Source organism: Schistocerca gregaria, chromosome 8, assembly GCF_023897955.1.
Source record: "Schistocerca gregaria isolate iqSchGreg1 chromosome 8, iqSchGreg1.2, whole genome shotgun sequence".
Classification (NCBI taxonomy): domain Eukaryota; kingdom Metazoa; phylum Arthropoda; class Insecta; order Orthoptera; family Acrididae; genus Schistocerca; species Schistocerca gregaria.
This window is the reverse complement of record NC_064927.1, coordinates 205,171,670-205,182,456: the sequence shown is the minus strand read 5'-3', so window position 1 is coordinate 205,182,456 and position 10,787 is coordinate 205,171,670. Positions and strand designations below refer to the sequence as shown.

At 38.7% G+C, this 10,787-nt stretch overlaps 1 protein-coding gene across 1 annotated transcript in view; it reads left to right on the top strand.

The window, feature by feature from the left end:
* The first annotated feature begins 2,108 nt into the window (after positions 1 to 2,108).
* LOC126284143 (uncharacterized) overlaps positions 2,109 to 10,787 on the top strand; it is a 37,188-nt gene continuing 28,509 nt past the window's right edge. Inside the window, exons 1-2 of the mRNA XM_049982860.1 lie at positions 2,109 to 2,532; positions 2,656 to 2,804. Coding sequence (XP_049838817.1) covers positions 2,419 to 2,532; positions 2,656 to 2,804 — 263 coding nt within the window. The 5' untranslated portion in view covers positions 2,109 to 2,418. The remainder of the gene's footprint in view (positions 2,533 to 2,655; positions 2,805 to 10,787) is intronic.

Genomic DNA, 10,787 nt, shown 5'->3' with positions numbered 1-10,787 from the left:
TGATGATGAAGTCCCATATTCTGTAACAGAGTGTAGGGGACAATGTGGGAGACCCGCACCACCGTACTAGGTAAGGTCCTAGTGGAGGTGGTTTGCCATTGCCTTCCTCTGACCGTAATTGGGGGTGAATGATGATGATAACGATGACACAACAACACCCAGTCATCTCAAGGCAGGCGAAAATACCTGACCCCGCTGGGAATCGCACCCGGCACCCCATGCATGGGAAGCGAGAATGCTACCGCGAGACCACGAACTGTGAACTGGACCAATAACTCATGAAGCACATTATCCTGTATATATTCCAATTATTGAACCTTTTCAATATTTAGAAGTTACTGTAACTGTTGAAAATGATAATTTGGTTAACTGCCATTGTGCTTTGTAACAGTTATATTAGAAATGTCTTAGCATATTTTATGGTTGTTAAATCATGACAAAATCGAGAGTTTTTAGTTTTAGTCATACCCATCAAGAGCACAGAGATTAATATAAATATTGGAGATTGTTGGGTTCATCCTAATCATACTCTGTTGTACATGAGCTTTAATACTATTGGAGTTGATGGTACAGACTATCAATCATATAATGGAAAATCAAATAAAAAAATTAATTGATAATTATGTGTCAAAACTGTTTGAGATCATCACTATAAAGGAAGGGAACAATATTTTGTCTAGAATATAACATGCATTCGTTTCTTCATCTATCCTTATGCGATTGTCTTAGACTATAGCTCGTGAGTAAACCATGAAAGGACATATCCTTAGTAATGGCAAGATAAAAAGTAAAAAAATTAAGTACTTTTTCCACTAGGTTTGTTGGGTGAATTTTTAGAGATAAAAAAAATGATGTGAGAATGAGATTTAACAGTAATTTTTACTTCGAATTCAATTGCTGCAGATGCTATTCTTAGATGGGCTAATAAAAACGATGATGAAATTGAAATAAAAGATACACTTTCATAAGAAGGTAAAACTGTAGCAGACTCTATGGAAATTTGTGTTCCAGTCGTAAAATGTGAGACAGAATATCCATTATAGCTAGAAGAAGAAAGCCTAAAAGATCCAAAAATTCCAGTTTCTTTCTTTGAGTTACAAACATTTGAAACAGCCATACTAGATGGAAAAAGAGATTTTGAACTAGATACTGCTAATTATTGTAATTCTTCAGAATTTGATACATATGCCTTATTTTATTTTTGTTGTATTTCAAACTGATCAAAAAAATAATCAGCTAATTGATTCTTCTTTATTCAACCACGTTAAATTACAGAATGTCTATATAAAGAATTGATGAAATGAAGTTTTTCCTCAAGAAATTTGGAATCTATATCCACATAATAACTATCTGAAAGCATATGGTGATTTCCTAGACTTAAAGAGTCACTCAATTGCATGGTGATGTCAATGTAAGTCCCTTCAGTTTTATTGAAAATTATCCTCTATGTCATTAAGTCTAGTAGAAGGAATTTATTAGCCACGCAGAAAACTGCTATGAAATTAGTCACTTTTAACCATAAAATTCCGAAAGATACAATTGCCTGCATCCTCATGTATGGTAATACAAATTTAACATATGATGCTCAGCACAGAATTTTGAGTGAAAATTTTTAATATTATTATTTTTTACTCTATATAAATGGATACTCAATTGAAGAAGCTTAATAATGCACGCAATTCTAATTTGTTTAAAAAGATTAGTGATCTAGAAGTTAATGAATTGTATTACATTGAGGCTGTGAATATTTAAGAACTAAACATGGGCAGAAAATTTGTATGGAGCTTTGCCATAAATTCGGCAACTAACTCTATAATGAATGCACAAGTAACAGCCATTTTAGAATTCACTGTTCAGTTAAAACCAGTTTCGCGAGTGATTTGAGGCTAATTCCTATACACAAACACTACGATCTGTCTGCGCAGAGATAATACGCGGTAACACTTCTGAACAATTTTGTTAAAAACTACGACTATCATGTCTGCGCGTATTTTGTACCAGTGCCAAACTCCGGTAATTTTCAACGATCTGTTTGCGCAGAAGTTATGGGCGCAGACAATTTATACCTGTAGCTGCCGCAGACAGTTTAGTAGTATCGCTGGAGTAGTAAATAGAAATTACTTTGAGATCGAAGTATAAAGTCGAGGGTTAGGAACTGTGGGAAAACAAAATGATTGTGTCGCCTGCTCGAAGCTGTCAGCTGGCACAACATAGCGATAGCGACATTGGTTTGTCATGATTGTGCAGTGTAGTATAACGCGATAGTATCATTGTTGATGGCAAGGCTGCGTGTGTGGTAGTGAGCGAAAGTGTTCTAAATATACTAACGGTATTTACGCCGAATTATCTCGTGACAGTTAGATTTTCGTAGGTTAGAGACAGATTTTTTTATAAAGGTGTTAATTTATTTTCTGCACAATGATTGACAAGAAAGATGATGACTTTTCTACAAATACTGATCTGAAATCACCTAGCCAGGCTGCTGCTATTTTAGCACAATCAAGACAGTTGTTAGAAACGAATACAGCATCGGCAAGTAATTTTAACATTTGGAATGAGATAGTCATTAATCAGTTTCCACATAAAAAATATTAATTAGTACTTATATTCTGGTAAGCCGCTTGGCATAATTGTTGCACTTACGTTGCATTGCAGGTTCAGTCGGAAATCCGTTCGTCGTTTGCACGATTGGCAGAAGCACTGAGGTCTCGCGAGAAACAACTCTTACGCCAAGTAGACGCTCTGCAGAGCCAACAGCTGGCACTGTTACAATCGCATGAAAGTGTTCTCCTGGAGCGTTCAATGTAAGAAATATGTGAATACAATATTTGTAAACAAACTAGTATTTGTTTTAAGAAAAGCTGATAAACTTTAACAGTTTGTCAAAATGTAATATATATAAGATGACAAACTACAGCAGTTTAGCAAAGTGTGTTTTATATATGTGGGTAACACGCATCAGAAAAAATATTTGGCGGATCATACAGAGGATACAAAACGTACTTGAACATTTCAGGACACAAGAAAGGTTATTATGTTACCGTTTTGGAAGTGATAAAAGTATGAGATGAATATTTTTGGCTCATTCAACTTGTGGTTGTTTTAAAATACACTAGTGTTAAAGCATTAGTAATATTAACATAATTGGATTTTGTAGATAAGTATTTACTTATTTATTTTGTTGTCATTTGATCATTCAACAAAACAGTATCTGTGATGTAAAATACACATTACAAAAATAGTGTATGCATACGTAAAACATATACAGAGTAGGGCAGCTTTAGATGATGATGATGATGATGATGATGATGATGATGATGACAGGGCAGGAAATTGACCATGGCCTTACCAGTAGAACCATCCTGCCATTAACCTTGATACTTGGGGACCCTATGGAAAACTCAACTCACAGTGGATAGAGTATGAACCCCGTTCATCCTGAATGCGAGTCCATCATGCACAAGGCGCATAATCAGTTGCGTAGCTAGAACATGAAACTTGTGTCAAACTTATGAGAAATATACACGCACAACCATCTGCCAACGCTTTGTCCATCACAACTATTCTTGGAATTGACCCCTTCCCTGAATGCAGGGAGGTTGTACTGCATCTGAAACAGAGAAAACAGGAAGTCAACAGCAGAAACATTCTTGAAACTTCCTGGCAGATTAAAAACTGTGTGCCCGTCTGAGACTCGAACTCAGTCCCAAGTTCGAGTCTTGGTCGGGCACACAGTTTTAATCTGCTGGGAAGTTTCATATCAGCGCACACTCTGCTGCAGAGTGAAAATCTCATTCAGGAACGTTCTTGTTCAAAGACACAAAGCATAGATGGCACATCTGTTAACAGATTAAAATCTACTCATCAGTAGGCAAGGACCTAGTATTTCTGCAAGCTAACACACCACAATATAAACACTTCTCAAAAATATATGTTTTTAAGTCCATTTTAAAAGCTGTTTCCTTCTTCAGCCTCCTTAGGTATGTTGTCATTGCGTTACAACAAGTGACACCAAAGTGGCCCTCATGTTTTTAGTGTGACTCATGGTAACTGCTATTAATTTTCAGGACCCCAACACAGGTGATGTTATCAATACACATTTGAATATGTAATAGGACAGTACTGTAAGCGCATAAAACTTTTGAAGTAGGGGCTCGCAATGAGCCCCATGTAGAGCCGCGTGACAAGATTCAGGTAGCACTTTTCTGTAACGTGAAACTTTCCCTTGATCAGCTATTAGTTTTACTCCGACAAGCTATTCACTAACGTACAAAGTGCAGGAAGTAACCTGAGTACAGTGAGAGAATATGCCACAGTAGCTGAGACTGATAAAGAGTAACTACTTGTGTAATAGCAAAGATTATTTCATGAGAGTGAAGGGATGTTATCTCAGGTTTTTCCAGCATGATTGATTGATAGTGTGCTGCAAGGTGTTCTGCTGAGTTGTTGTCAGAAATCGAAATTGGCTATAAACAGCAGTATGAGACCAACAATAGTTCAGCCTGGTTGGAATCCAGGTAGCAAATACATATAACCACAAAACTTGCAACACCTGAAGTAGATGGCTAGGTTGGTCATGAAATATTTTGCATAAAATGAACTAACAATTCTACATCTACATTGAGCAGAAAACCTGGAAGAACATTATTAATATTTCAGCAATTACTAGTTTTGTGCCATGTGAGTGTTTCATACTTATTATAGTGTAGTGTTTAATCCGGTGGATAAAAAAATCTATTCACCAAGTGGTGGCAGAACACTCACATAAGACTGTTGTAATTGCCAAGCTTTGGGAGCCAGTGGCACCTTTTTCAAGCAGAAGGGTTGAAGGTGAAGGAAAAGGACTAGAGAGGTCTAAGGAAAGGGGTAGGTTTCAGTAAAGTCACCCAGAACCACAGGTCAGGGTAGACTTACTGAATGGGATGAGAAGGAAAGACAGTAAGTCTCCCCTGATTCGCGGTTCTGGGTGACTTTCCTGAAATCTACTACTTTTCCTAGACCTCTCCAGTCCTTTTCCTTCACCCTTCTTCTTTCCCCCTTCTACACTCCTGCCTGAAGGAGGTGCTACTGGCCCCAAAAGCTTGCCAATTACAACAGTATTTTATGTGTGTGTTCTGCCGCCACTTGGTACATAGATTTTTTTTATCCATCCAATTAAATAATTTTGTCAATAATTGATAGTTTTTGTTGTTATTATAGTGTATATAATGTGACAGATTGTAGAGATTTATGTTTAATTGTGTAATAGTTTTGAATTAATTTGACTTCTCATGTCAGGTAATCTTCACTAATCAAACTATTCAAACTAGGCCTAAATATTTTAATCTTATCATCTGTTAATAATTCACAATATTTTTTAAAGTCCTTATATAAACTTGTCTGCTGTTGCTCATTATTATTTTCATTACCAGAAAGAAATTAGGAAACTATGGACTAAATATGATATTCATGGAATACAAGTGTTTTCCAAACTATGGACTAAATATGATATTCATGGAATACAAGTGTTTTCCGAAAACTATCTATCTATCTCTGCATATACATGTGCAATGCCTCTGTGTGTGTTGTAATTAGTCTAGTTTTGGTAGGCTTTCATGGGATAATTTGTCTTTAAGAATCTGCTAACTCAGATTTTTCTGCTTTTCTGTGACACACTCCTTCAATTCACTTAGACCTGTGACTATTTGTACTGCCTTTGTATATGTTTGGTAATCCTTAATAGTCCGTTTGGTAAGTGTCCCTAAATACTTGTTATATTCTAAAATGGGATGCACGAATGATTTATAAGCAGTCCCATTTGTGGGCAGATTGCATTTTCCAGTATCCAGCAATGAACCAAAGTCTGCTACCTGCTTTACGTGCAGCTGAGCCTATGTGGTCATTCGATTTCATATCTGTAAAAATGTATGCACCTAGCTATTTTTATAAGTTGTCTGATTGTAATTATCACTAATTGTTGTTGTAGTGATAGCATACTAAATTTTATCAGTTTATGAATGCACTATTTGCATTTCTAAACCTGCCTAAGTTGCCTGTGACTGCAGGCTCGTGTGTGAGTTGGGTTTGCGTGAGTATGTATATGTCAGTTTGTCGTCTAATTTTGACGACAGGCTTTACTGGCCAAAAGCTATAATTGTGACATTCTTTCTGTTGCACCTATCTGCAGCTCAGCATCTCTGCTATATGGTAAGTAGCAATTTTCCTTTCCACAATATTGTTACATTCCATCCTGGATTTTACATTGTTTGATGTAAAGGAAGTTGCTAATTTTCACAGCACTTTGAAATATTATCAAAATTGCTTGAAAATTTGTGCTGCTTTTCTCAGATAGTGCTTCTTAATAGATAACTGCTTCATCTACGAAGCCTGGGGTTACCATTAGTATTGTTTGGCATGTCATTAATGTACATCAACAAACAGGGTTCCGACAAACTTAGTTGGGGCACCCTGCAGTTACTTCCACTTCTTTAATTGAATCTCCGTCCAAGATAATGTGCTGCATACTCCATACCAAAAATCCTCAATCCAGTCACGAATGTTTCTGCGGTGGTGTGTAAAATGCTTTTTTGAATTCAAAAATACTACATGTACCTAGTTTCCTTGACCTATGGTTATTAGAATGCTCCCGTGTGTATTTTTCATTTTTTTCAATGCGTGCTACAGGTGGAATGAAATACTGGGCAATGGAATACAAGAAGTCTTCTCTGCTTTCTAAAAAGAAAAGATGAAGGCTCACAATAAAGCATGGATCTTTCAAATATAGCCAACAAAGTGTATGGAAAAGTAGTACTGAAATATTCATAAATATCTGAAGCTTCTGAGAAAGCTAGTCCTGAAGTGATAATGTTTTCCCAGTGAAACAGATAGTTTAAAAAAAAGTAATTGAGGTTGGAGATAACACCTAGCTTTGGAGGATTTTGAAAAAGCTGTTGATAATATTGATGGAAATAAGTTGTGGGAGAAAATGTGGTAAAGAGGGTATCTAAGACATGATCAAATTAGTTCAGAATATTTATTCCAGTATCAGAATCAAGACAGTGGCAAACAGCCATTGTTAGAGGTATAAAATCAGCCAAAGAATTTGCTTTCTTTTTTTTTTTTTTTTTTTTTTTTTTTTTTTTTTTTTTTTTTAGCTGACTTGATGTGAACCAAGGACATTTCCTTTTGGAGTCAAATTAGAAACGTAATAATTTGTGAACATGTTGCGTATGCAGACAGTCAAATAACCGTTAAAAAATTTAAGACAAACTGGAGGATATGAGCTGCATCTCTGTGCGATCTGCATTTATGTTTGAAGATTTCGGCAACTAAAACTTAGGTAGTGTGCTCCTGGGAAAGGAATCGATGAGATCAGCAATCTGCCCCAATTGCACAACATTGAAGCAAGAGCATTATTGCTTGTAGCTGAGTTGCTACATGACCTATGAACAGAATAAATCAAACAATGGAAAATCCAGGATGGAATGTAACAGTGTTATGAGAAGGAAAGTTGCTACTCACCATACACTGGAGATGCTGAGTCGCAGGTAGGCACAACAAAAAGACTCTTACAATTACAGCTTTCAGCCTTTAAAGGCCTCTCTTTGTGTGCTGAAATGAGAAATGTCCTGCCCACTATCTCTTCCCCCCCCCCCCCCCCCCCTCCCCTCTGGCACCGTGGTATTCTGCCGTCCACTGAACTTGCACAATATACTCGTCCATTGTTAGACAACCCTCCTCCCAATACCTTACCTCGAGGCTCATACCCCTGTAATAGACCTAGACGCAAGACCTGTCCCATACATCCTCCCATTATCACCTACTCCAGTCTGGTCACTGACATCACCTAGCCCATCAAAGGCAGGGCTACCTGTAAAACAAGTCATGTGGTCTACAAACTAAGCTACAATCACTGTGCTGCATTCTATGTAGGCATGACAACCAACAACCTGTCTTTCCCCATGAATGGCCACCAACAAACTGTGGGCAAGAAAGAAGTTGACCGCCCTGTTCCTGAACACGCTGCCAGAGTGTTCATTTCAATGAATGCTTCACAACCTGTTCCCTATGGATCCTTCCCACCAACACCAGCTTTTATGAATTGTGCAGGTGGGAACTTTCCCTGCATCACATCCTACATTCCCATATCCATCTTGGCCTCGCCAAGCTTTGTTAGTCACTGTCCCCACTCATCCAGCCCCCTCCCTGTTCTCATTTCAGCACTACACAACCGTCATTCCACCACCACACCCAGTCTTTTTATTTCTCTCCTTTTCCTCTACTCCCCCCCCCCCCCCCACCTCTTCCTACCCTCACTCTAACCTACAGCACTTCTATCCGCCACCCCACCATACTATCCCTCCCTCTCCCCACTCCAGCCTCCTTACCCTCCCTCAGTCCGCCGCTTCCATCATGCACTGGTGTTGCTGCTAGCTGTGTGGTTTCAGTTGTCTGAGGCTGCAGTCGTGTGTGTGTGTGTGTGTGTGTGTGTGTGTGTGTGTGTGTGTGTGTGTGTGTTGTTGACGAAGGTCTTAATGGCTGAAAGCCATAATTGTGACAGTCTTTTTGTTGTGCCTATCTGTGACTCAGCATCTCTGCTATATGGCTATATGGTGAGGTGCAACTTTCCTTCTAATAACATTGCTATGAACAAGATAAAGATATAAGCAAACAAAACTGACACTTGGTGTGGGACAACTATAAAAACCCATAGAGTGAAAGTGGAGAAAGGTGTACAAATGAAATTACAGAAAGTAATGGCAGTTGCAACCTTTTTGTATAAAGCAGAGTGTTTTTAGCTCCAAGTAGGATGAATCATAGGCAGTTGGCAACATCAGAGATGAAGTTCTTTAGAGCTGTAAAAGACTAGAGCAGAAGAGAGTATCAGGAACATCCCAATAATGGCTGAATTTTGGATTAAATAAAGAACAGAGAAAAAGTGCACGAAATAAAGAAATAGGAGGAACACCTTCTGTTTATTTTGGAGACCAAAATAATGAAGAAAGCCATGCACTACAAAAGTTCAGAAAGGTGGTTATTAGGCAGCTCAAGAACAGTATGGCGAACCAGAACAGGCTTATCATAGCCTGAATCTGGGAAGCCAGGGAAGAAAATACTTATTTTAAAAAAAAATCTCTTTTAGGACTATCTTGATTTGTGTATTTCATTGAAAATTTATGTAAGTAAATAATTAATAACAAGTATATGGACAAATAGAGCAAATGCTGCAGATTTGTGTAACTGATGCATGGCCTCTCACCTTGTGGTCCCATCTGTCTAAGACTATGCATTGTTTGTTGCCAGATGCATGCAGTCTGACTACATCTCCCTGTGGTTTGTCATTTTAATGGTAAAATATTCTGAGTGACAGAGCAGGCAAAGCCTTGCAGGTCAATGTGCTATGTTGACCATATCTTCAGAGCTCGAACAGAAAGGTTTAGGTGTTCGTTTTTCCCGCTCGCTGTTCGGGAGTGGAATAGTAGAGAGATAGTATGATTGTGGTTCGATGAACCCTCTGCCAAGCACTTAAATGTGAATTGCAGAGTAGTCATGTAGATGTAGAATGCTTTCCATTTATAATGGATCTGTAAAGACACTAGCTGCTTGTACACAGTTTGTTACTACTTAATTCATTAATTTATCTGTAGACAATTTCCACTGTGTAGGTGTATTCAAAGCACATACAATTTTGATTGTCTTTATACATATAATGTACACAGAGATACCTAATTTAATTGAAACTTTATTTACTCACCTTTAGATAAAATGCCCAATACTAGTCCAGGATTTCCTTTACATAAGTTACAAAAGTTAACACTCTCATCTTCATGTTATCAGAAGTTTACACTTTCCCCATTTTACTTCTGTAGTGTACACTGTGCACTCACCAGTTTTCTCTCTCTCTCTTACACACTGGTATTTTTAATCTAGTTCTTTTAGCTAGTTATTTTTTACTGTGATTGAAGTATCATGTGTGAACACTACTACAGTCTCAACTACTGCTGCTTTCATGTTATTTACATACTCCCTCAGGGGGCTCAGCATTCATTTGCTGGGTACGGGCTTGGCGAACCCGGGGTCCTCGAGCTGTGGACTGGTGTGCGCTGCCAGTCTGCTGATACCGTAAGCTCTGGGCATGCTTCAGCGACCACCGTTTGGCGCAACGGTGGAACGTTGTGTGTGTCTTAGGGACTGGGGATCTTGGCTTGGTTGCCTGGATTGCGAGGACGGTACATACCTCTATAAAAAACCCTTCAATCTTAAGGTTTGCTGCGCGCCGATAAGATGCATGGCTGTTGAGGTGGAACAGTCGCTAGCAGGCAACCTCTGGGGAACCTGTCGCACCTCAGTTGTACAAGGCTTATCCAGGCATGCGGGGCTCTGTCTGGATGGACGTAAGTTTCCCTAGCTGCTCGTGGGACGACCATGACTACCACGAATTCTTCCTCTTTTCCTCCTCCTAATTTTTCGCTGGCCAGTGGGATGGGTGGACCGCTGGTAGGCACTACCGCCCAATCCAACAAGAGGGCTAGGTTAGCCAGTCCTCCTGACTCCGGCGTCAGCAAACGTACAGCAGTTCAGAGTAACAGAGCACATACTGAAAACCAGAGTGTGTTTTTAATTATAAAACGGAAAGAGGGTTCCTTTGAAAAGGTTTCACCATTCTATATCCAAAAGGGTCTAGAAGGAATAGCTGGAACTTTAAAATCAGTGAAGAGTTTACGGAATGGGACACTGCTTGTTGAAACATCAACTGCTCAGCAAGCAGTTAACCTTCAAACAGCTAAAAGCTTGGGGGAATACACTCT